A 27,300-nucleotide genomic window follows, 5' to 3' on the forward strand; every position below is an offset into this window, starting at 1 on the left:
GCTAGGGACACCATCCCTGCCCATCCTGGCTAATAGCCATTGAACAGCCATTCCCCCACTTATCTCACCTGGTTTGAGGCGCAGGGCTTAGGAGCAAGCCAAACACCAGCTGTCAGGACTGAGGCAGCAGTGCATGGGTCCAGAAGTAGAAACATAGGGCACTTTAAGGGCAGAAATTTAAGCACTGAGGGATGTTAGATGCCTCCAGGTTTAGGCAGCAACGTGATAAGAGTTTTGAGAATCTCAGTGGAACCTAAATTTTGGATTTAGGCAACTGAAATGAGAGTTGGACACTTAAGTCCTTGTGTGGATCAGGGCATCACTCTGTATCAGTCTGGTCAAAGTTAGTCCTGAAACCAGGTGTCTAAATGTAGCTTTATGTTTTTCCAAATTTGGGAAACTCTTTTCTTAAAACCCTTTTCATAGTTAGCAAGCATTTTATTATTCATGTTTTTCCTAGAGCTGTGAAACAATGTTATTTTTACAAACAAATATAAAAATCTTGGGTGGGTGGGGGAAATAGGTCTTTTATCTTATCATGGAAGAGCTTGGATTATCAAGGAATGTCGCCTAAAGTTCAGATCTTGAATCCATATAAAAATAGCTTTAATTTAGGTTCCTAAATACGGATTTAGAAGCTTAACTTTAGGCAGCCAAGTTTGAAAATTTTGCCCCATCTCCAGAGATGAAAGGGTAATTCCTCTCAAGTTGCATCTGAAGCAGTGGGTTTTTTACCCATGAAAGCTTATGCCCAAATAAATCTGTTAGTCTTTAAGGTGCTACCAGACTCCTCGTTGTTTTTGTAGATACAGACTAACATGGCTACCCCTCTGATCTCAAGTTCAGTGATTGAACCACTATGCCACCTGCCAGAATTTCTGTCTTTCTTCCTTTTTGATTTTTAGTTATCCAAAATGGATATTCTGAAACACTGTTTCTGTTGTCATGGTGCAATGGCCATAGCTCTGTAATTAGCATTTTAAGAGTCAGAATATATAAATCAAAACTACTTTATTGGAATAAAATTGACGTAGGACAGAGTTGCTACAGAGCTCCATTATCATAATTAAGGCTATGATTTTGTCATGGATATTTTTAGTAAAAGTCATGCACAGGTCAGGGGCAATACACAAAAAAAAAAAATCACAGAAGCTGTGACCTGGTCCAGACTTTTTTTTTACTAAAAACATACCTGACAAAATAGGGAGGGAGGAGGGTCCAGCACCTTGCCCCTTCCCTCCCCTGCAGTGGCTGGGAGCTGCAGGGACCCCATGGCCCAGTGGCTGGGAGGGGTCCCCCTGCCGCCCTGCGGGGCTGGGAGCTGCAGGGGGGGTCCCCGCCACCCTTAATGGCAGGGGAGCTGTGGGGGCTCCTACCAGCAGTGGTGGCTGGGGAGGTACAGGGGGTCTCCAGCCACTGAGCAGCTCTGTGGTCCCTTTGCTGCCACCAGTAGCTGGAAGCAGTGGAGGGCCCCCACCTGTGGCTGCTGAGCAGCTCCAGGGTCCCTCTGCCACTGCCAGCTGGGAGCTGCAGGGGGTGTGGGGGGACAGCTGCTCACGGAGGCGGAGCTGCTGGACAGCTCAGGGGTCACCACCAGTGGCAGCAGCTGGGCAGCTGCAAGAGGGTCCCCCCGCCACCCGTGGCTGCTGGGTGGCTGCTGGTCCCCTGCTGCTGGCAGCAGTTGGGGCCCCCAATGTCATGGAGGTTGCTGGAAGTCACAGATTCCATGACTTCCGCAACCTCCGTGACATAATCTTAGCCTTAATCATAATTCATAGTGTATGAACATGCTCTTTACAAAAAGGACTGAACTTAGATGCATTTAGATTGTAAACTCTTTGGGGAAAAGACTATCTTTTTAGCCTGAGTTTGTACCGTGCCTAGTATAATGAGGCCCTGGTCCACTACTGAGGCTCCCAGGTGCTACTGGTATACAAATAAATAAGCAGGTTCTTTTTTATACACCTAACCATATTACATTTTGTATTTCTTTCATTATAGATGATAGCAGCCTCCTAAACCTGACTCCTTATCCATTGGTGAGAAGACCGAAGCGAAGATTCTTTGGACTATGCTGCCTTGTCTCAAGCTAAAAAATTCAGTACAGAAACTCCAAGAAAACCATAACTTTCATGAAACCAATATTATTTGACCTTTGAAAGGATAAACCTAACTGCTCTTCATTATAAAGCGTTTTCTACACTGCCCTATTCCTTCTCCCCCCGCCCTTTTCAAAAAGGAGTTTTACAGTTCAAAGTTGTTCTCAAGAACCAGAAAGGGAACAGATTTAACATTATGATTTTTTTTAAAGATTTTGTAATGACATTCCGCATGTCTACTTTAAACCATTCAGTGACTAGATGCAAGAATTATGGTTACTAGCTCATCCTAAAGCTTTTTTATTATACAAATCACAACAGAAATTTTGTGTACAGTACAAAACTATGACTATAGCTCTTACTAGTATCACATTAATAGAATATGATCAAATATTGTAAACAATCTTTAAACGTAGAAAATTTCAAACATCAAAATGTGTTTAACTTCTAATATTAAAAACAAACTATTGTAACAGAACATGCACAAACTCTCCTACTGCTTTTTGTGCTCTCATTCATATTTAGTCTTCCACTATATCTCAATTTAGCAAAGAACTTCACAGTAAAATTTCTTAATTTATCATACTCAAAATCATATATGAAAAATATTCATATTTGTAAATACAAAGTAATCATAATATCTACATACTGTACAGTACATAGAAGTTCATTAATTTCCTTTTAAACCAATGGTGTCTATTTCAACTTTGGAAGAAAGGGGCAATGGAGTTAAAAGATGGTGTAGTACAATATACAATTACCCTCGAACATAAATCAGAAAATACGTTGTTTCCATTAAAAGTTGAAGCATGGTGTCTGCACATCGACTTAGTGTTAACTCTTATAGGGCATGCCAGAATTAGCTCAGACTGTAAAATATTAGGCATTTTACATTGTTAATAAAGTTTTTTAGGTAAACTAAAAAATGTCTGCTTTCTAATTATTATATCACTAGAAAATCAATTTACTATAATGTCTCAGTAATAGTATTTGCTCCATTTTCAAGACTGCTATTCTCAGAGGAAGATGACAAAGTACAATCAGCCCCCAGACATTATTTAGACTGACAACTAGTGGCAAATGTTGTGTATTGCAGGACATAGTTCCCAGATATCTATTGTCTCAGACACTGAGGGAAGACAGACAAGACACCAAGAAAGTGGTTTAACTAGGCTGCAACTTTATTAAGTAACATATCTGGGAACTATCCAGCAGTAACTATTCCAGGGCAGGTCATCGTTCCTTGTAATCTGTAACACCTGGCAGAGGGCTGGTATCAGTCCCACACCACACCATACCTCCCAACAGTCCTAAGTTTGTGGACCTATCCCACTTTGACCCCCGAACCTCCCTGTCCCAGTTGAAGTGGCTCCTGTGGGGCTGGCTGGGCTAAGCTCTCCCCTCCAGGCATTGTGACTTCACCCCTGCTGCATGGGAACACAATGCTGCTCAGGTTTGGCCCACCCCCTTCCCCACTGAGAGTAGGACTTGAACACCACCTTGGTCCCCAACCCTCTTGCAGACAGGTCCCATCCCACTTCAGCCACTGAAAATATTGGGAATTATGTCACCCCTCCACAGCATTAAACAGGTTCCATCACTGTTGCTGGACCCCCATCACGCTCTTCTCATATGAGGATAGGGAAAGGATGTTGTCTTTTCACTGCTGTGGATGTTAGGAGTCCATACCACCTTTCCCACCTTCTCTGGGAGATGCCTCATCCTAATCTGCTTCCAACTGTGCTTTATCAGGAAGCTGCCCCCAGTCAAATGAATGTCTGCACTGGGCACCTGCTAATGTGACAAATGCATTTTACTGACAAATCTACCCACCAGGACTCTGGGTTGCTAAGAGGAAATTAAAAAAACAAAACACAACACATTGCCTACACCAATCTGGCAGTGCAGGAAAGATTCCTTGCTAGACTTAAAAAGGTGACTAGCATGATGCCCACAGCAACGCCCCAAAATCTCAAGGGAGTGGGAGGGGGTGGAGCTTTTTTTCCCAGTGCAGAATGATGTCTCCAGGCAGGGGAAGATCTCATTTTGGTATGCAGGTTTATGCTGCACCCTTTAGTCCAAAGGATCAGCTGCAGGGCCCCACTCTGACCCACAAGGTGGTTGAGTGCCTGCAAAGAGGGGAGAGAGGGAGTAATCCTTAAAGGGCCCAAAGGTTTTCCTTCCCCTGCTGGCCAGGCAGTCTCCCCCCACCTCTGAGGCCGGAGATTCAGGGGGAAAGTGTTCTTTGGATGCATGGCATACCCGTTCTCAAAATGACATAGTTGGAAACTGTGACCTGATCTGATTTTCAACACAGATAATTATCTCCCAATAAACATATTTATGGGACTCCAGAGGCTTGATCCCACTCCTGTCAAAGTCAATAGTAATTAGTCCATTGAGTACATTAGTGAGGGATGACACCTTAAGTGTCATCTTAGAAAACAGATGACTAAGGGGGGGGAATATGACAGAGGCCTATAAAATCATGAATAATCATATATCACATTGATAGATGTGCATGGCTCCACAGTATGCCAACATTTTTATGGCTGACTTAGAACAACGCTTCCTCAGCTCTCGTCCCCTAACGCCCCTACTCTACTTGCGCTACACTGATGACATCTTCATCATCTGGACCCATGGAAAAGAAGCCCCTGAGGAATTCCACCAGGATTTCAACAATTTCCATCCCACCATCAACCTCAGCCTGGTCCAGTCCACACAAGAGATCCACTTCCTGGACACTACAGTGCTACTAAACGATGGTCACATAAACACCACCCTATACCGGAAACCTACTGACCGCTGTTCCTACCGACATGCCTCCAGCTTTCATCCTGACCACACCACATGATCCATGCTCTACAGCCAAGCTCTACAATACAACTGCATTTGCTCCAACCCGTCAGACAGAGACAAACACCTACAAGATCTCTATCTAGGGTTCTTACAACTACAATACCCACCTGCGGAAGTGAAGAAACAGATTGACAGAGCCAGAAGTTACCTACTATAGGACAGGCCCAACAAAGAAATAACAGAATGCCACTAGCCACCACCTTCAGCCCCCAACTAAAACCTCTCCAACGCATCATCAAGGATCTACAACCTATCCTGAAGGATGACCCATCACTCTCACAGATATTTAGAGACAGGCCAGTCCTTGCTTACAGACAGCCTGCCAACCTGAAGCAAATACTCACCAGCAACCACACAACAGAACCACTTACCCAGGAACCTATCCTTGCAACAAAGCCTGTTGCCAACTGTGTCCACATATCTACTCCGGGGATACCATCATAGGGCCTAATCACATCAGCCACACTATCAGAGGCTCATTCACTTGCACATCTACCAATGTGATATACGCCATCATGTGCCAGCAATGCCCCTCTGCCATGTACATTGGCCAAACCGGACAGTCTCTACGTAAAAGAATCAATGGACACAAATCAGATGTCGAGAATTATAACATTCAAAAACCAGTCGGAGAACACTTCAATCTCTTTGGTCACTCGGTTACAGACCTAAAAGTGGCAATTCTTCAACAAGAAAGCTTCAAAAACAGACTCCAACGAGAGACTGCTGAATTGGAATTAATTTGCAAACTGGATACAATTAATTTAGGCTTGAATAAAGACTGGGAGTGGATGGGTCATTACACAAAGTAAAACTATTTCCCCATGTTTATTCCTCCCCCTGCTGTTCCTCAGACGTTCTTGTCAACTGCTGGAAATGGCCCACCTTGATTATCACTACAAAAGCCCCCACCCCCGCTCTCCTGCTGGTAATTGCTCACCTTACCTGATCACTCTCATTAGAGTGTGTATGGTAACACCCATTGTTTCATGTTCTCTGTGTATATAAATCTCCCCACTGTATTTTCCACTGAATATATCCGATGAACTGAGCTGTAGCTCACGAAAGCTTATGCTCAAATAAATTTGTTAGTCTCTAAGGTGCCACAAGTCCTCTTTTTGTTTTCGCAAATACAGACTAACATGGCTGCTACTCTGAAAGGTATTTATATGTTCTCTACCAACATGGTGTCTAAGCTGCTGAAGAACTTCGGAGGAAATGAAGGCAAGCAAGACTGATTTTCCCTAATGCAGAGAAAGTTAATGTCAAATCCATGTACAACAGAAGTTACAAGATCCCAATCCTCTGTACTAGATCCCACCCCATTCTATTTTGGGGAACAGAAACATATAATAATAAAAAGAAATATGGAAAAAGTAACCAATAAATGTTTGCAAATCTCAGAAATGTTTGCAACAAGTTTGTCTTTGTTTTGGACAAAGGTTCAGACTGAAGAGGGTGAGGACTATTTTTATCTGAACTAATTTTACCAGTCCTACACATTTCTCCTTTTTAATGGTTTTGGATTCTGTAACAGTTATTATTGTGCGGTTTTGTTATTGTTTTTTGTTTAGAGGGCATTTGGAATTTTCACAATATTTGTAAGTATAACAGTGATATTCATATTGCACCTATAATTTTCATTGTTACAAATTAGCTTATCATCACTTTTATGAAAGTTCAGATCTTAATGACTGTAAAAATGGTATCTTCCTACTTACTCATTTGCTCTCTGTGTATTTGGAGTAATGTCTACTGACTATTGACAAAGTCGTTTTTATCGACTTTATACTCTTGCTGGCACTGCAGATCAAATATAGCGAAGAGTGAAAAGAATTATATTTTTCTGCATCAAACGAATTGCTTACTAAATTCCATTAATTTAAACCTGCACAAACAAAGCAAAGTTAATGGGCTTGCACAGATGTCACTGAAACCATAAACTCTTCAGTAGGAATGGCACAGGTGTAACTGAGGGACTTCTTCGGTATGAGAGACTTTGGCAACTGTCAGAAGACAGGATACTGGGCTAGATGGACCTTTGGTCTGACCCAGTATGGCCGTCCTTATGTTCTTATATTACTGGTGCTGATTTGCAACCACAAAAGAAGCCAGCTTGATTCTCAGATCCCACATTAGGTTTGCAGGGCTAAAAGTTAAAAAAGCATCTTTTTACTTTAAAATGCAACATGGCAATGACTGTGAAACCTCACAGTACTAAATTTACAATTACTGTTCAGAACTGCTCTTTAAGTGACCCGATATGGTTCTGAAAAGTCCATTTTTAGAGGGATAATTGGAAAAAAAAGACAAATGCATTACAAAAATGGTTACTGGGTTTCCACGAATTATACTGTACTTACTGAAGTATGCATTATAGTGAAACCTTTGTAATTCAGTCTTTTTATATGCATGACAGTCTTTGTTCAGTGTATATAGTGTAAGGGGGCTATTGCCCCCTTACTAACATTCAGTGGGGGTGTTCCAGTTGCTAGCTCCAAGTACTAAAAAGGGGGATGGGTCAATGGGGAATCAGCACCCAGAGACTGACAGTCCCCAGGAACAATGGGGAGAGGCCAATGTTCCAGGTCAGCCTGAATGACAGGGCGGGCAGGCTAATCAGAGAGTCAGGAGGCCAGGGAGGTCCCATCCTCCATGTGAGCTGGAATTGCCTGGGTCACACAGAGTGGGCCCGAGCTGAGCTGGGGAGCAGAGCCGTGCCAGATCCAGAGGGACCAGAAAAGCAGCCCAGAGAGAGCAGACCCTGTCCTGGGAGCAGAGCTGCAGTCCCAAAGCTAGAGGCACAGCCCAGAGAGAGCAGACTTGCCCTGGGAGGAGAGCTGCAGCAACCAGAGCCAGAGGGGCCAGAAAAGCAGCCCATGAAGCTGGTCAGTGCTGGGAGCAGAGTCACAGAAGCAGCCTGCAGAGCAGACCTGTCCTGGGACTGTGTGAATTGGTGTAGCAACCAGAGCCAGAGGGGCCAGAGAAGCAGCCCAGGGAGCTGGAGGCAGAGCAGCAGCAGCAGTGCAGAGACAGAGTGGTGGAGCTGGGGCAGGAGCAGTCCGGAGCTGGGTGCGGTGAGCAGTGGGGAGACCGAGGGGGACCCTGGGTAGCAGGCCCAGCACAGGGAGATGCCTCAGCCAAGAGGCTCTGCAGGCCAGGCTTGGATCGTAACCCCGACAGGGCGGGGGCGACACTGGGAAGAAGGGTCCTACCGCTTAGAGCCTGAGAGCATGTGGGCACCACCAGAGCAAGTGTCCAACCCACAGCATCCCTGCAGGACAGCCAGAGCCTGAGCAGGTTGATGTGTTTCCTTTAACCTTTCCCATTTTTCCTTATCTTTTTTAAAATTAATTGTTGATTAAATAACTTCCATTTGCTTTAAATTGTATGTAATGGTCAGTGGGTCAGAGAAGTGCCCAGTGCAGAGAGAGTACCCCGGAGTAGGGTCACCCTAGCCCCTGTCCTAGGTGACCACAGCAGGGTTGCGGGTCAAGCCCCCCCAGGAATCCTGGGTTCAGCCTTGTTGGGGTTACGAGGACTGTGCCAGACAGGAGAGTGGAAGGGGAGTCCTCAAGGGCAGGGAGGCCCCTGGGTAAAGGAAGTGGGAGCGAGGACTCAGAGCCTTTTCGCTAGCCCACTTCACTGGGGTAGTGCAGAAGCCAGGAACGTTCCCCACAATAGCAGGACTATTCCCCCGCTTACAATAGCATATTTGACATAGGACTGCCAATGCACTATGAAACCTTAAACCTCACTTAAAAAAAACAAATCTCCCCTTCTCATCCTCCCCTCCCCCCCCCCCCCCCCCCCAAAATCAAGTCATAGAATATCAGGGTTGCTAGAGACCAGTCATCTAGCCCAACCCCCTTCTCAAAGCAGGACCAATCCCCAATTTTTTTCCAGATCCCTAAATGGTCCCCTCAAAGATTGAGCTCACAACCCTGGGTTTAGCAGGCCAATGCTCAAACCACTGAGCTATTCCTCCCCCAACAGCAACCTCTTTAGCCCTTATTAATATGCTGCCAGCACAGTGTACAAATCACATACATACTAAACTTGCAAAGTGAAATTCCAGAGCTTACTTCAGCAAATGCAATGCTCTACAGCACACATACATTGGATAAATAACACATTGTAAAAACATTTTTTGATCTACAGAGTACGTCTGGGAAAGTGTCCATATGGACTGCTGGAATGTGTCTGATATGGCAACTGTCCCCATTTTTTTTTTTTTTTTGGCCATGGGCAAATGAAAGCAGTTGACTTTTTAAATACCTGATTACATTCTAAGGCATAAAAGCCAGAACAAGGCAAGAAGTAGAAAAGACCAAGAGGCAGTTCTATCATGCAGGAGGTCAAAGTAGATTATCATAATTGTTTCTTCTGTCCTTTAAAAATCTATAAATCTAATTGAAACCAAATAATCTACTTCCATAGTTTTGCACCTCAGCAGCCATAAAACACTATGTCATACTGCACCATCACAGGGACTGAATACTTACTAAAAGATATTACAGTGTTGCCAACTCTCATGATTTCTCAAGAGTCTCACAAATAAATCTTAGTCTTTAAGGTGCCACCAGACTCCTTGTTGTTTTTGTGGATACAGACTAACACGGCTACCCCCTGATACTTGACATTAGTAGCTGTTTTTCTTAAAGCCCCAACTCCTATAGGCAAGTGAGTACAGGAGAATCTGAGCTCTCATCTCACAACCGGTTTCAAACCTTTATGGGTGCAGAGAAAAGCCTGGAAACCTGCCATGGGGCCACTCTAAAGGCTCTGAAACCAGAAAAGAAATAAAAAGAATCCAAAATTTATTTTTTTTAAAAAACCCTCGGTGTGTGGAGTGGGGGCTTGATTCATGATTTTTGAACACTTGGGGTTGGCAGTATTGGAGATAATATATGTACATATGGTTGTGATCACTTTATGGCAACTGCCAGAGGGCACGGGGTTCATAGGGATACAGAGATCCCCAAAAGGTTCACCAAAAGACTATCATGCAAGGTCTCTAATAACAGCCTGTGTCAAACTGGTCATCAAAGTCATTGCAAGATGTATGGATAGAAAATGTGAGGAGTTATGTATATATATACTAAAAATTATGCTATCTAGCTCTGTGACTTAAGGCACGTCACTCAAAGGTAATCCACATACTCCTAGCAGGCGGGAAGGAGGTAGACACTTTATCTCATGCTGGCTGGTCATATGCAAATTGAGGATTACATCATTCACAATTAATGCCCATTTACAATCTGAGCATGATGCTGATCAACAGATTGCAGGGGCTGAAGGAAAAAATAAAATCAGCAGGAGTTACTCTGTTTAAAAGGTGAGACAATGAACTTTTGAAACTATATCTGGGGTACAGATAAGGCTTGAGTATTCCTTCAGTTTCTGAGGACAAGCTGCCAGCATGCTTGTTTTTTTCCGGAAGGGGTCTCAACCAAATTGGTTGAAAATGCTGGGGGAGAAAACCTAGGATAAGTTATCTTGTAGAAGATGGGGGAAGGCCTTGTTAATTAAGTTTAGTCTCTAGAAAGCATGTTATGATTTTGTTTTATATGTAACCATTTGTTTCTAATATTCTTACTCACTGTCACTTGAAGTATTCGTTCTTAGATAATAAACTGATTCTTGTTTCCACTATATATATATATATGTGCTGTGTGTTAAGCAAAGTGGGGATCCTGAGCTGAATTTTATAAGTTGGTGTGTATTATTTCTTTGAGAAAAACAGATTTAAGACTTCTGGGAGTGTTCAGTGGAACTATCAGAGGAGTGAAGTTCTGGAACAGCCTTCCAAGGGGAATAGTTGGGGCAAAAAACCTACCGGTAACTTGTTTTAAGACTGAGCTTGATAAGTTTATGGAAGGGAAACTATGATGAAATTGCCTACAATGGCATATGACCCATCCAAGACTGCTATTAGCACATATCTCCAAGGACCGGAGATGGGACACTAGAGGGGGAGGGCCCTGAGTTACTAGGGAGAATTCTTTCCCAGTTATCTGGCTGGTGTGTCTCTGCCATATTTGGGGCCAGGAAGGAATTTTCCACCAAGTCATATTGGCAGAGATCCTGGGCGTGGTGGGGGTTCCACTTTCTTCTGCAATGCAGGTTACAGGTCACTTGCTGGTTTGAACTAGAGTAAATGGTGGATTCTCTCTAACTTGACTTCTTTAATTTGAGGACTTCAGTAACACAACCAGGAATTACGGGCCTACTACAAGAGTGGCTGGGTGAGGTTCTAGGAATTGCAATGTGAAGGAGGTTAAACTAGATGAGCACAATGGTCCCTTCTGGCCTTAAAAGTCCATGAGTGTAACAGGGGCTGAGCACTCCACAGGGACACTCAGAGGACTGAGGGGTTGGCATGTGCCTGGCACTAATCTGTACATAGAGAACAAGGCCTGTGAAGGCTGGAAGCTAGTGCTTGTGTTGCCAGAGGTCGTTTCAGGGAGCTGGATACGATCTAACTCTTGCAGGAGTCTTCTTTTTTGCACATAAACCATGAGCCCCTGGTCCTATCTAATCCTATAATGAGCCAGGCACATGCTCCGAGAGACAGTCCTCCATGCTACTGTCAGATTACTTTCACCCGTCTTGCCTTTTGGGAAAAGAAAATGACTAGCGTCCCAAAAAGTAGATAACTCTCTCCTCAAAAGTATGTGTTAGATTAACCACCTACCAAACTGGGTTTAGAAATTAACTGGATTTGGATTATAATTATTATCAATCATTTATTAGAGTGGTGCCTAAGGACCAATCAAGAATGGGGCCCCACTGTGCTAGCTATACAACCAGACATGAAGATGGTCCCTGCCCCGGAGGTGCTTATAGTCTAAATAGGCCAGGCAGAGAGAGGGTGGGGGAAGGAGGATAGCACACAAGCAGAGTGAACTATGTGACAGCAGCAAGCATCATGTTAGTTCCACAGTTTTTGTTTCTTTTTGGGGTGGGGGGTATTTAGGAGAGGATGGACTAGGAAAGAAAAGCAAAGGGAGAGGGGATAGTGAAGGGGAAATGGGAATGAGAGAGGGCAGGGGAGAAGAGTGAAGTGAAACTCAGATGAAGACACTACAAGAGAGGGGGTGGAGGAGGGAGGCACAAACAGCCAATCATCCCAGGGCAGAACTGTAGAAAGTTCTCTGAATGTCCAAAGGTCTTCACTTTGGCTGCTTCTGCAGATGTTCATACTGGCTGGAGTCTCTGGCTTGTTCCTCTCAGCAGTCTCCGCTTCCCTCTCCCTGCCCAAGGCCACATGGCAGGTGGGAAGTGAGCCATCAACTGTGACCAGAGTGGTCTCCCCTGCACAGTTCTAGATCCAGTGGGGGTGTGGAGGCAAGAATGGCCCCAGCTGGGGTCTAGTTTACTCTTTTCCCCTTAGTGCAGCAGTCCCTGCATTGGCTGCTTCTGCAGCTGCTCCTATCAGTTGGAGCTGGTGGTTGTAGTTTTGTAAATAATGTCAGTATAAAAGTTAGTGTTTGGACAATGTGTAAAATAGTATACAAATACTGTGGATTTTTATTATTCTTTAGTTAGTCTGCAACCAAAACAGTATTTTCTAATGTAGCATGGCAACTAAATGAAATTCAGACAAACCAACAAGACACTTCACTGATTTTCTTTCACAGAATAGCCACTACCCACTGCAAGGGGAGGATCCCTAAACTTCTCACTTCCCAGAGACTGAGAGCCAGGCTCGGAGGAATAATATTGAGGAATACACTTAGGGTATGGCTACTAAACCCATGGCTCAGGCTCACGGGAATCAGGCTAAGGGGCTGTTTAATTGTTGTGTAGACTTTTGACCGTTGGCTGCAGCCCAAGCTCTGGGACTCTCCCACCTCGCAGGGTCCTGAATCCTAAGCTCCAGCCCAAGCCTGAACATCTACACTGCAATTAACCAACTCCTAAGCCTGAGTCAGTTGGCACAGGCCAGCTGTAGGTTTTTAATTGCAATGTAGACATACCCTAATATGGAGTAAATCCCACGTGCTGTACAAGTCCTAAAACCAGGGGAAGGCTGGACTTAGGACAGAGAGAGTTGAGTTGCAGTACACTAGTAACTGGAACTCATAATTGAGCTTTCCACTCCCTGCACACCTCTGAAGCTCCTCCGTAGGGCCTTCCCTTCCCCCACCCCCACATGCAGCAGATTGATGTCTCTCCTGGTAAGGCTGGCTTGATGCACAGGCAGTTTGCTTAGGTGACTTTCACTCTCCAGAAGAGCTCTATAGATTTTTTGGCTGACTACACCCAAGTTGCTACCTTGAATGCGCTAATGGCAAACACATCCAAAAATCACCATATAGAAAGGGAGTGTTTACGTATTCTAAGTGGGTTCAAAATGAGGAATGTGTGACTCAATACAGAGAACATGCAGCTACAAATACAAAAGAATAATCTTTAAATAACATTTCACACTAGTTTTGTACTGTAATATCTTTATGGCAAGACTTTTCCCTGCTTTATGTACATGCGGCACCTACCACAATGAGGCCCCATCCCTCTTGGTACTACAGTACTAAAATATAAATAAAGAACAATAAGTGTGCAACTACAAAAAGCAATGCACACGTAAAAATTCACTGGTAATTTTTGCTATCTTCAAAATCCACAGCATTCTCTTTTAAATAAATATATTGTTTAAAAATAAAGCACCTTTCCCTCATTTCACACAAACAATGCCAATAGCTGAGTTTCAGAGTAACAGCCGTGTTAGTCTGTATTCGCAAAAAGAAAAGGAGTACTTGTGGCACCTTAGAGACTAACCAATTTATTTGAGCATGAGCTTTCGTGAGCTACAACTCACTTCATCGGATGCATACTGTGGAAAGTGTAGAAGATCTTTTATACACACAAAGCATGAAAAAATACCTCCCCCCACACCACTCTCCTGCTGGCAATAGCTTATCTAAAGTGATCACTCTCCTTACAATGTGTATGATAATCAAGGTGGGCCATTTCCAGCACAAATCCAGGGTTTAACAAGAACATCTGGCCGAGGGTGTGGGGGGGTGTGTTAGGAAAAAACAAGGGGAAATAGGTTACCTTGCATAATGACTTAGCCACTCCCAGTCTCTATTCAAGCCTAAGTTAATTGTATCCAATTTGTAAATGAATTCCAATTCAACAGTTTCTCGCTGGAGTCTGGATTTGAAGTTTTTTTGTTGAAGAATTGCAACTTTCATGTCTGTAATCGCGTGACCAGAGAGATTGAAGTGTTCTCCGACTGGTTTATGAATGTTATAATTCTTGACATCTGATTTGTGTCCATTTATTCTTTTACGTAGAGACTGTCCAGTTTGACCAATGTACATGGCAGAGGGGCATTGCTGGCACATGATGGCATATATCACATTGGTGGATGTACAGGTGAACGAGCCTCTGATAGTGTGGCTGATGTTATTAGGCCCAGTGATGGTGTCCCCTGAATAGATATGTGGGCACAGTTGGCAATGGGCTTTGTTGCAAGGATAGGTTCCTGGGTTAGTGGTTCTGTTTTGTGGTATGTGGTTGCTGGTGAGTATTTGCTTCAGGTTGGGGGGCTGTCTGTAGGCAAGGACTGGCCTGTCTCCCAGGATTTGTGAGAGTGTTGGGTCATCCTTCAGGATAGGTTGTAGATCCTTAATAATGCGTTGGAGGGCTTTTAGTTGGGGGCTGAAGGTGATGGCTAGTGGCGTTCTGTTATTTTCTTTGTTAGGCCTGTCCTGTAGCAGGAGACTTCTGGGAACTCTTCTGGCTCTATCAATCTGTTTCTTCACTTCCGCAGGTGGGTATTGTAGTTGTAAGAATGCTTGATAGAGATCTTGTAGGTGTTTGTCTCTGTCTGAGGGGCTGGAGCAAATGCGGTTGTATCGCAGAGCTTGGCTGTAGACAATGGATCGTGTGGTGTGGTCAGGGTGAAAGCTGGAGGCATGTAGGTAGGAATAGCGGTCAGTAGGTTTCCGGTATAGGGTGGTGTTTATGTGACCATCGTTTATTAGCACTCTAGTGTCCAGGAAGTGGATCTCTTGTGTGGACTGGACCAGGCTGAGGTTGATGGTGGGATGGAAATTGTTGAAATCCTGGTGGAATTCCTCAAGGGCTTCTTTTCCATGGGTCCAGATGATGAAGATGTCATCAATATAGCGCAAGTAGAGTAGGGGCGTTAGGGGACGAGAGCTGAGGAAGCATTGTTCTAAGTCAGCCATAAAAATGTTGGCATACTGTGGGGCCATGCGGGTACCCATAGCAGTGCCGCTGATTTGTCCCCAAATGTAAAATAGTTATGGGTAAGGACAAAGTCACAAAGTTCAGCCACCAGGTTAGCCGTGACATTATCGGGGATAGTGTTCTTGACGGCTTGTAGTCCATCTTTGTGCGGAATGTTGGTGTAGAGGGCTTCTACATCCATAGTGGTCAGGATGGTGTTATCAGCAAGATCACCGATGGATTGTAGTTTCCTCAGGAAGTCAGTGGTGTCTCGAAGGTAGCTGGGAGTGCTGGTAGCGTAGGGCCTGAGGAGGGAGTCTACATAGCCAGACAGTCCTGCTGTCAGGGTGCCAATGCCTGAGATGATAGGCGCCCGCCCAGGATTTCCAGGTTTATGGATCTTGGGTAGTAGATAGAATATCCCAGGTCGGGGTTCCAGGGGTGTGTCTGTGCAGATTTGATCTTGTGCTTTTTCAGGGAGTTTCTTGAGCAAATGCTGTAGTTTCTTTTGGTAACTCTCAGTGGGATCAGAGGGTATGTTGGAAATATTCCTTGAGTCGGAGACGTCGAAAATAGGATTCTAGGTCACCACAGAACTGTATCCATCCCACCATCAACCTCAGCCTGGTCCAGTCCACACAAGAGATCCACTTCCTGGACACTAGAGTGCTAATAAACGATGGTCACATAAACACCACCCTATACCGGAATCCTACTGACCGCTATTCCTACCTACATGCCTCCAGCTTTCACCCTGACCACACCACACGATCCATTGTCTACAGCCAAGCTCTGCGATACAACCGCATTTGCTCCAGCCCCTCAGACAGAGACAAACACCTACAAGATCTCTATCAAGCATTCTTACAACTACAATACCCACCTGCGGAAGTGAAGAAACAGATTGATAGAGCCAGAAGAGTTCCCAGAAGTCTCCTGCTACAGGACAGGCCTAACAAAGAAAATAACAGAACGCCACTAGCCATCACCTTCAGCCCCCAACTAAAAGCCCTCCAACGCATTATTAAGGATCTACAACCTATCCTGAAGGATGACCCAACACTCTCAGAAATCCTGGGAGACAGGCCAGTCCTTGCCTACAGACAATCTCCCAACCTGAAGCAAATACTCACCAGCAACCACATACCACAAAACAGAACCACTAACCCAGGAACCTATCCTTGCAACAAAGCCCATTGCCAACTGTGCCCACATATCTATTCAGGGGACACCATCACTGGGCCTAATAACATCAGCCACACTATCAGAGGCTCGTTCACCTGCACATCCACCAATGTGATATATGCCATGTCATAAATATAAAGGGAAGGGTAAAACCCTTTGAAATCTCTCCTGGCCAGGGGAAAGCTCCTCTCACCTGTAAAGGGTTAAGAAGCTAAAGGTAACCTCGCTGGCACCTGACCAAAATGACCAATGAGGAGACAAGATACTTTCAAAAGCTGGGAGGAGGGAGAGAAACAAAGGGTCTGTGTGTCTGTCTATATTCTGTCTTTGCTGGGGATAGACCAGGAATGGAGTCTTAGAACTTTTAGTAAGTAATCTAGCTAGGTACGTGTTATATTATGATTTCTTTAAATGGCTGAGAAAAGATCTGTGCTGAATAGAATAACTATTTCTGTCTGTGTATCTTTTTTGTAACTTAAGGTTTTGCCTAGAGGGGTTCTCTATGTTTTGAATCTAATTACCCTGTAAGGTATCTACCATCCTGATTTTACAGGGGGGATTTCTTTATTTCTATTTACTTCTAATTTTATTAAAAGTCTTCTTGTAAGAAAACTGAATGCTTTTTCATTGTTCTCAGATCCAAGGGTTTGGGTCTGTGGTCAGCTATGCAATTGGTGAGGCTTTTTATCCAACATTTCCCAGAAAAGGGGGGGTGCAAGTGTTGGGAGGATTGTTCATTGTTCTTAAGATCCAAGGGTCTGGGTCTGTAGTCACCTAGGCAAATTGGTGAGGCTTTTTACCAAACCTTGTCCAGGAAGTGGGGTGCAAGGTTTTGGGAAGTATTTTGGGGGGAAAGACGCGTCCAAACAGCTCTTCCCCAGTAACCAGTATTAGTTTGGTGGTGGTAGCGGCCAATCCAAGGACAAAGGGTGGAATATTTTGTACCTTGGGGAAGTTTTGACCTAAGCTGGTAAAGATAAGCTTAGGAGGTTTTTCATGCAGGTCCCCACATCTGTACCCTAGAGTTCAGAGTGGGGGAGGAACCTTGACATGCCATCATGTGCCAGCAATGCCCCTCTGCCATGTACATTGGTCAAACTGGACAGTCTCTACGTAAAAGAATAAATGGACACAAATCAGATGTCAAGAATTATAACATTCATAAACCAGTCGGAGAACACTTCAATCTCTCTGGTCACGCGATTACAGACATGAAAGTTGCAATTCTTCAACAAAAAAACTTCAAATCCAGACTCCAGCGAGAAACTGTTGAATTGGAATTCATTTACAAATTGGATACAATTAACTTAGGCTTGAATAGAGACTGGGAGTGGCTAAGTCATTATGCAAGGTAACGTATTTCCCCTTGTTTTTTCCTAACACCCCCCTCACCCCCCGGCCAGACGTTCTTGTTAAACCCTGGATTTGTGCTGGAAATGGCCCACCTTGATTATCATACACATTGTAAGGAGAGTGATCACTTTAGATAAGCTATTGCCAGCAGGAGAGTGGGGTGGGGGGAGGTATTTTTTCATGCTTTGTGTGTATAAAAGATCTACACTTTCCACAGTATGCATCCGATGAAGTGAGCTGTAGCTCACAAAAGCTTATGCTCAAATAAATTGGTTAGTCTCTAAGGTGCCACAAGTACTCCTTTTCTTTTTGCCAATAGCTAAGTTACCTATGCATTCATGTACTAGTCAATTTTCACATAATGTACTTTTAACTATGTCCAAAAGATGGCAGCACAATGATATACGTTCGTTAATACCAAAGATCAAGTCTATTAGTTGTTAGACTGGCTATACAGTACCATCCCAAACATCCACATGGTATTGGAGACATCAAAAAAGATTGGAAAGCTGGGGTTTGGAATACTTGATGACATAGTGAATATCAAATATCATTATTGTGGAGACTGGCTGTGCTGAAGGCCCTGATTCCTGACACTCTTCTCCAAACTAGAACAATCTAATCTTTTCAATCTCCTCAGATGGAAAATTTTCTATAGTTCTTATTTTTGCTGCCTGTCTCTAGTCCCTTGTATCTGCTACCTTATCTTAGTGGACCTATGCATTAATTCAGCATTGTTTTTACCATTGCTTAAGAAACTCTGATGCTGGATACAGAAGTAAGTCCCCTCCAGTCATCAGTTGGAAGGAAGTTGGCCATGAAACTGGGCCTTGAAAGTCTCCGAACTAAAGGAGGGGAGCAGGGTTTGAAGTTGGCTTCATAAGGAATGCAGGAGGACACCAACCCACGCCTCCCTGAGACAGGGAGGGAGAAAAATCAAAGGAGGATTCTCCTGCCTTTGAATACTGTTGTTGTTGCATTTCTAAGCTCAGTGTAGCAGCTCAGTGTGGGAACAAAATGATAACAGGTTATATATGTAAATCACTGAGATTATTTATTGACACATTCTAGTGCTTGTCACATTTTCAAACATTACACATCAGTGACAGGAACTTTACATTGCTTCTACACATTCAACAATTTATCAAACAAAATTTGGAAATGAGACTGGGTGGTATCGTTTTTTAAAAAAAAGTCTTTAAGGTTGAAAATTGTAGCTCAAAAATGCCATAGAAGTAGGGCACTGAAAACTGTCAAGGAACAGAACAAACAATACCATCAGTTCAGATCACACTAGATGTAAGTAAGACAGTTTGCTGGAAAATATAAAGCCAGCATTAAAGGGCAGGGCATTTAGGTGATGGATTTTGGTGAAACCTCTGTTACTGGAATTTATTTCAAGGTCCTGGGCCCTCCCTTCTCCCAGACCAAACAATAGTCAATCCTCAGTTTATAACCACAAAGCACTCACAATACTGTAGCCTCATTATATTGGTTTAAGAAAGGGAAAACTATGCTTCATCCAACCTGCCCTTTCCAGAATGGCAGTTAAATAGGATTGCAAGCTTTCTGGAGCAGGAGCAGTGTATCTTCCTGTTGGGGACACTGGGCATGGCCACTAGGTAGCTCAAGGGGATGGAAGACCACAAGTGTCGATGAAGCCCCCTCGCACTAGGCCCAAGAGACCTCGGCCCCCCCGCCCGGAGGCACTCGCAGCAGTCATGCTGAGGATTTTGCAACAACATGTTGCAAGCGCAGACTGTCTGAAACTAAATTAGGCCAGACAGATCATTTTGGCAAAACAATGCCGAACAAAACAACTCCATATACGGTTTAACAGATGGTACAAAGAAAAAGGGAACTAGCTGGTATACCGGATTGGCTGGCTATATGGATACTTAGGGCAGCTTGCTATTGGATAAGTATGCTGAAGAAAGAATGTATAAAAGTATGTGTAACTTCCTGCTCTGTGTGCAGGATTTGAGATTGTTGTCTCCCTGTACCGCTTGAAGCTTCAAATAAACTTTTCCGCTTCTCCACCCTGTTGTGATTATTGGGTGACGCATACCGGGCAACGAACCCTGCTGTTGCTTGCCTCGGGCACTCTGTGCTGGCAGCATTCCTATAAGTTTGTACAGTATCTAGCACATGTTGGGTTCTACTGTAATAATAAATAATGAGTCTACTGCGCTAGTCTCAGAAGATGCCAAATTACCACATACCACTTCTCCCATAAGATCAGGCCTATTCTGGGCAGTATACAGCATAAGGGCATTAGTTTTTCCAAAAACAATGGATTATGCAGAACAGTTTAAATATGAAAGTAATATGTATGAGTTCAAAGAGCTAACCATGTGCCTGGGAAAGGGTTGATTGTCTGTGGCAAGACTACGGCTAATATGAAACTTAACATTCACCTAAGCAGTAGATATTTGCCAAGCTCCAGAAGTAAAACTAGAGAGAAAACACTTTGAATCACTGGAATGAATGGTATTTAAAAAACAAAAAGTAGGACCTAGAAAAGAAGCATTTCAAATGACAGTAAGAATGAGGCACCGAACATCTGAGAATTAAATATCTTTCATATAGGATAATCTGCAGAAATTGTACCAGAAATAACCCTTTTGCAATATTGTGCAAATGAAATAAAATAAAATACATACATGTCACAGAAACCTGAGGCCTAGACCAATTGACTGGAACACTGTCTCAATAGTGAGCAAAATAAAACAGCAAGTGCAGTTTGGAAGTGAATGGATACCTTCTTGTAGTTAAACCTGACAAAGGATCTCTAGTCAATATGCTGCCAGAAAAGGATTACCAGAAAAAAAGTCAGTAATAAAATTAATACATCTAAGATTAAATAAATAATTAAATAAATAAATAAAAAGTAGTAACACTGTGCAGAAAAATCAACTCAGGAGTGTAAGGTAAAAAGACAGGTTCAACTCAATTTATTGATCAAAAGTAGAAGTCAGCATAATACAGAATGGTCAATACATTAACACTCTGGAGAAGAGTCTTTCAGCAGTTATATCTTCACTCTGTTCCAAATTAAGAGCTCAGTTTTGCTCATATTTATATATCCCTTGTTTATGAGAGGTATACAGTTTTTTTAGGTTTTATATATCACATTTGTAGAAACATCCTGGATGTGAATGCATGACTCCATGGATGATGTTGTCAGGAAGTTTCAGTTTCCTTGACCATGGTATGTTGTTCCAAGGTGAAGGACTGCAGAGCAGAGATGGAGTCCACCAATCAAGGAAGGGGAAAAGTATCTTCAGATACAGACTAGCTAACCTAGGGAGGCGGGCTTTAAACTAGGTTCGACAGGGGCAGGAGTCAAAAACCCACAGAGCTAGCAGATCCAGAAACTCTGATGTATTCCATGCAGGAGCACGTTTGCTGTGGGGAGCTGGCCTGGTCAGCTGGTAAGATGCGATGTGAGCTGTCCATGCCAAGCAAAGAGGAAGTGGAATTTCAAAAATTCCTGGACATTTAAACAGGGAGGGGCACATGACAGTGTATCTGACTGCAGAGCAGCGGAGTTCAAACTGGTGACCAGGGTAGTCATGATGGGCATTGTGGGATACCTCCTGGAGGCCTTTTAGGGCAATATAAGCAATGCAGTATCTACATTGACACTGTATCACTCTAGCTACGCCACAAAAAGCCCTATGCCTCTCATCGAGGTGGTTTTATTATATCAGCATATCAGGAGAGTTAAATTGGCGGGAGGAGCATTGTAGTGTGTATACCTCCACTGTTTTGTGGATGAAAGCTGACTTTTGTCAACAAAACTGTGTAGTGTAGGCATGGCCTAACTCTCTTTCTCTAGCCCTTAGTTTCTGTTCCTGCATACTACTCTGCATGGGTAAACCCTTATACTTGTGTCGAGCCCTGTCACAGGGTCCCCGCACACTTTCTCCCTCTTGAGCCTACGCCCTGTGTTTAGGCTGGTATAATAAAGAATCTTCGTTTGCTGGATCACCCAGGTGTCTTTATTTACAGTGTTCGTGCCATTCCCAGATTCCCCCCCAACAGCTAGTGCCACATAGACCCTCCCCAGGGTCTCCTGGCTTTTGAGACGTCCTTCTTTGGTAAGGAGACAGCGATACCACCCTCCTGTCTCCTCCCAGGCTAGCCTCCCCACTGAGCTTTGCCCAGGGCTTTTATAGCCCTCTCGTGCCTCAGCCCGGCTGTCACTGCTTAGCTCAGCATGTTCCTCTGAGCCAGCCCTCATTAGAGCTTGCAGATGGGCTCCCTGCTGTGTACCTGCATCTCTACACCTGGCCTCCTGGCCAGAGAGCAAGCTGCAGCCAGCATTTTGGCAGGGCCTTAAAGGGGTTTACCACAAGCCCCATTGCCTTCTATGCAGGGGCCTGCTGTGCAGAACTGTTTGCAGGATCAGGGCTTTGGTCTGCGCTTCTGTTGAGCTGTTTTCTAAAGTGTTCTAACAGAAAACTTCTTATTTTAGTTTATCCCAACTGATGTGTCAATCAGAAGATATGTCAAGTGAGCTAATATGAGGATAATCATGCAAATGGATATCATGTTCAATCAGAAAGACAAGCACATCAGACAAAATAAGAGTTTTGTCATTTTCCTCTCTGTGGCTGAGTCCAGTGGGTAGCATATTTTGTCACAGTGGCCATAAATTTGACTTCAAATTTACTCAGATTTTCAAGGTGCTAAGCACTCTCATTTCCCATTAAAATTGGCAGGAATTCAGAATGCTCTGTTCCATGCAAGAGCAAACCGTAAGCAGATCACTTCATCAGCTCCTTTATATTTGCTAGAGGTGAACAGGACAAGTCAAATTGATGGCCACTGTGACAGAATATGCTACCCACTGGAAAATCAGGCGGACCTATGCCAGGAGCTGAGCTGGGCTCAGCCATGGAGAGGAAAATGACAAAACTCTTTTTTGGTCTGATGTGCTCTGCAAAAGTCTGGGCAGGAAAGGGAGTTTCAGGCAAAGGATAGGGTGCTACCCCTTTTATCCAGCTCACAAAACAAACTCCTACAAGAATGGAAAGGGCTTTATGAGGAAAGTTAGCAGACATTGACATTATGTGTTCGGATAGAGAAGAAAAATAGGTGTTTTAAAAGCACATACATTTAGAAAAAACCCTGGCCTCCTGCATGACAGTTCATTTTGTTGCTACAAGATTCTACAGAACTGGCTTATTCCATCTTCATTTTTAAATTGGACTTTGGAATCAAAAACATTTTGAGCCCTTAAAAAACAGTCCCAATGAAGGGGATTATTGAGGTGGGAGACAAGGTACAGTTGCCTATACATTTTATACAAGAAAGACAATCCTCTGCACAATAAACAAGCAGTTAGTTCTTCCAGACAAGGATACCAGCCATCAGGATCAAAGTCATTTTAAAGATCACAAAAGAAAACATTGTTTGTGTTGATTTAATATTGCCAGACTGCAGCAGTACTTATGGAAAGGAAAGCAGGCTTTTGTTCCTGTTAACAGTACTGTGTGTTTTCCCCTTGTTGACAGATAGCTTAGGCTAATGTGTCTGGGTAATTTTAAAAAGCCTTAATCTTTTTTAAATTACTTGCAATGGATGTCAACAGTGAAGGGGGGAATTTATTTTGTCTTCTATTTCTGTCAGGAGCAGCTGTTGCTGAGATTATTTTAAGTTGTTAGAAATCCTAATAGATTTTTTATGAATATTTCTCTTGTTCCTGAAAAATTATCTTACAAGGAAAAGCTATGGAACTCACTGCCAGATTTAATAACGACGACTAACCTCACAGCATTCAGAGCTAAATTCAAACCCCAGCTTTTCTCATCTGCTTTCCCACCATAGTGCCCTCACTTTTATAGTATAAATGAAGAAAGTGAGCCCTATTTTTATGGGCAGAGAGGGGAGACAGATTGCTGTTTTTACTCACGGGAGGTGCTCAGGTACTGTAATAATAGGGATGGGGAGCCATACAAGAACCTAAGTAGACAGACAGGAGATGGTATCAATACCAAATGAAGGTGTGTGCTATGCACAAACATCCGCAGCTAATAATAGAGAGTCCATCAACTGCCAGTCATACCAGACAATGGACAAAGAAAATGTCAGTGGCTGTTCTAGACCAACAGCTGGTTGTTCTGTTTCCTCAAAATACATAAATAAGGTTGAATAAAAAAAAAAAACCCAGGTGAATTTTCATTCTTGTCACTCACTTATGTTTAAAGCACTGTTGAGGGCCTATTACTTGACCCTATGGGATCCAGGAGTAAGGAGCAATTTATCCAAACTAGGTGGGGTCTTCACAGATCCAGGCAGATCAGGCCTGAGTGGTAAGAAATCCCTGGAGTCCAGACTAGCTGAGTGAGAGCATGCAAATAGTTCCCTGTCTCCTGTCTCCTGTCAACCCAACTCCCCCCCCCCCTTTTTTGGGCAAATTTAAAAGTCAGAGAAAGATCTTTTAGGGTCAAGTGAAGTGTTTTGGGACATTTTAAACTTTTGTTTTGTTTGTAATAAAAAGTGAAATTTGGAGGTGAAAGGCTAGAGTCACACAACCCCAGAGGAGGGATCCTCCCTATATCCCATAGGTTCAGGTACTCACTCTGAAGCAGGGCATTGAACCCAGGTCACCTACATAGAATCATAGAATATCGGAGTTGGAAGGGACCTCAGGAGATCATCTGGTCCAACCCCCTGCTCAAAGCAGGCACAATTCCCAATTTCCCCCTCCTGATGGCCCCCTCAAGGATTGAACTCACAACCCTGGGTTTAGCAGGCCAATGCTCAAACCACTAAGCTACCCTTTCCCGCCCCCCATGTGAGTGGTGCCCTAACATCCCCAGGGTGAGTGGCACCCAACCCACAGGCTATTTGTTAGTGGCCTCTCAGTTGCTTCTGGAAGTTGTTCCATGTTTCCTATTTAATTATTTATCCAAAGTAGAAGAGCTTCAACAGGAGAGATGGAGAGAGACCCACCTTCAAATAGGTTGGGGGTTAGGGCACTCACTTTCCTAGGGATGCAGTTGTTAATCAGCTGTAGGAAGGATGCTTCCATAGTGGAAAACCCTGGCTAAAAACCTCTGGCAATATCCTGCAAGCCCCAGGAATCCTCACACCTGGTTTGCTTGGTTGGTTGGGTTTGGTCAGCCTGCACTTTGTCTATGAGCAGCCATATGGTCCTTCCCCAGCATGTACCCCAGGTAAGTAGTTTTCTTCTTCTCGATTTTACATTTTGCCAGGTTCTATGTCAGTTCAGCCTCTGCTAGGAAGAGAAGGACTGCAGCTACCTGTAGGTGGTCTACCAATCCTGGCTATACATGATAACATTGTCCAGATAAGCAGAAACGCTGAAAGGTTGTGGGCACTTTGTGTAGACAAAAAGTCATGGTCCAAAATTGGTATAATCTATACAATCCTCAAAAGAGAATGTTTAGCCCATACACCGGTCCATGAAAGTGCTGAGGTATTAGCTATTTGGAACACCAATTGCCCTGGTCATGGCTCATGTGGTGCTGCTGTGGCTCCTGGCAACATAGGACTCAAATGCCTAGATAACCCAATGGTACTTGGCATTGCAACCTGTTTGGGTTCTGGGTAGAACACATCCAAGAAAGGACTATCAGAGTACAGATTTCTTCTCAAGAAGAGATGAAAACACTGGGATATTCAGAGACTGCACCAACAGGCCCACTCCAGTGGGGCGGCGGAAAGTATGAAGAAGCATACTACCTTATTAAGGGCCAGCCAGGAGCCCCACACAGAACCACCGGCATATAATCAAGGAGGCTCCCTGTTCAGTCCTAGGACTACCCTATTTAAACAGGAAGAGGAAACTGAATAAGGGAAAGGGAGGGAAAGGGGGAGGGACAGCAGGAGCGGGACAGCGAGAGGGAGCGGGAGAGGGAGCAAGAGCTGTACAATTGGCAAGGAGTGGTGATTTCTTGCCAGCTCCCTGACCAGACCCACAGAGACTTTTGCTTTGGACTTTCTAAGATATAACATTCTAAACCTGTATCCCAAGGTAAGGGCAGGTTTCAATGGGGCTTCATTAAAGGGAGACATAATTATGTTAATTAGTGTATTTGGTTTCTCATGGCCCTGATCTGAGCAAGCACAGTTGACACCCAGTCAGGATAAAGTAGGTTGCAGTGTATCTGCAGTACCACACCTGGCCACAAGGAGGTGCACAATGGTGGCTTATCCTTCTACATGGAGCCTCCTGTTTGTCATGTCTCATATCAATTTCTTCACCCACTCCAATCAAATTCAAAGGGCCTTGGTCCCTCTAGCCTGGGCTTGGCACCTCCATCTGAATTTATCTGAAAGGGGACACTCAGCTTGACTGGGGTTAGTGTGTGGTACCCACTCTCTGGCATCCACAATCATCCATAGCTGCACTCCAGGTAAGTGGATCTGCAGTACATTTGCCCTGGGTTCCCATATAAAGATCAGACCCTGGACCTAGTGTTTGGGTAGATTCCTCACCAGGAGGCAATGCCAACCCCACACTCTGGCTCTCCCTGTTGGGCGGGGGCGGGGGGACTGCTGGTGGCCTTGGTTTCTTGTCTGTGTTCAGGCCTAGGGTGTCCAGGTTTCCCTGTCAAAACTGGCCAAGGCCCCCACAACTTGCTGGGGCCTTTTGAGGCCCAACATTGGACTCCCAAAAGCAGTTGCTCATTCCAGATGGACCTTCCCTCTGCCTGAGTGGACCCAGCACCGCCTTGAGCGGCTTCTCGTCTAGTGTTGCCGAGGCATCTCAGCAGCCCTGTAATTCTGTCAGCTGGAATGCCAGGGCTATGGTCTGCCTGGAGATCTAGCTCCCTGTCGCACCACTGGACATGAGTGTCTGGGCAGACTGCTCCACCAGCACTAGCTCAGTGATCTGAAACCTGTTTCAGGGCCTCAGCTTCAGCTGCCGTTAGCAGAGGGATTTCAGGTTTTGGGCCACTACGTGGGGCTGTGCTCCCTGAGCATACTTCTCCTCCCAGAATTGTCAGTAGATCTCTTCTGTTATATCTAGGCAGTCCAGCATGGCCATTTTCACATGGGCATAGTCGTGTACCGCCATCGAGTTGAGCCCCCAGTACCCAGCCTGTGCTGCTTCCTTTAAGTAAGGGGCCAATGGGATATTCTCTTGCTCAGACGGCCACTGGGCCACCACCGCCACCTGCTCAAACATCATGAGACAGGCCTCTGGAGCACTCATGAAACTCACTCACTGTTGCTGTCACTAGGACCAGGCCCACAGGCCATGGAGGCAGAAAACCAGCAGGCTCCAGAAGCTGTATCAGAGTCACCACTTGCTGGACCAGCCATTGTTGCTGCTCTTGTTGCTATGTGCTTAGTTCCTCGTGGCTGTTGGGCCACCATCTGTTGGAAGAGCTGCTGCTGAATGGCCTGCTGCTGCCACTGGCTTTCTGCCATCCATTTTAACATGTGCTCCTGATAGGCATTGCCATAAAAATCACCAAACCAAACCCTTAACATTGGGTTTAAGACCCAGGTCACTCATGCCTCCCCTTTTCTATGGCCTGCTAAACCCAGGGTTGTGAGTTCAATCCTTGAGGGGGCCATTTAGGGATCTGGGGCAAATATTGGGGATTGGTCC

General features: G+C 44.4%; 1 protein-coding gene across 1 annotated transcript in view; it reads left to right on the forward strand.

The window, feature by feature from the left end:
• Nucleotides 1-3,004, forward strand: part of RGS7BP (regulator of G protein signaling 7 binding protein) — a 79,276-nt gene extending 76,272 nt beyond the window's left edge. Inside the window, exon 6 of the mRNA XM_073346193.1 lies at nucleotides 2,002-3,004. Within this exon, the coding sequence (XP_073202294.1) occupies nucleotides 2,002-2,093 (92 nt within the window). The 3' untranslated portion in view covers nucleotides 2,094-3,004. The remainder of the gene's footprint in view (nucleotides 1-2,001) is intronic.
• Nucleotides 3,005-27,300: the final 24,296 nt, after the last annotated feature.

This window comes from Lepidochelys kempii, chromosome 5, assembly GCF_965140265.1.
Source record: "Lepidochelys kempii isolate rLepKem1 chromosome 5, rLepKem1.hap2, whole genome shotgun sequence".
NCBI lineage: Eukaryota > Metazoa > Chordata > Testudines > Cheloniidae > Lepidochelys > Lepidochelys kempii.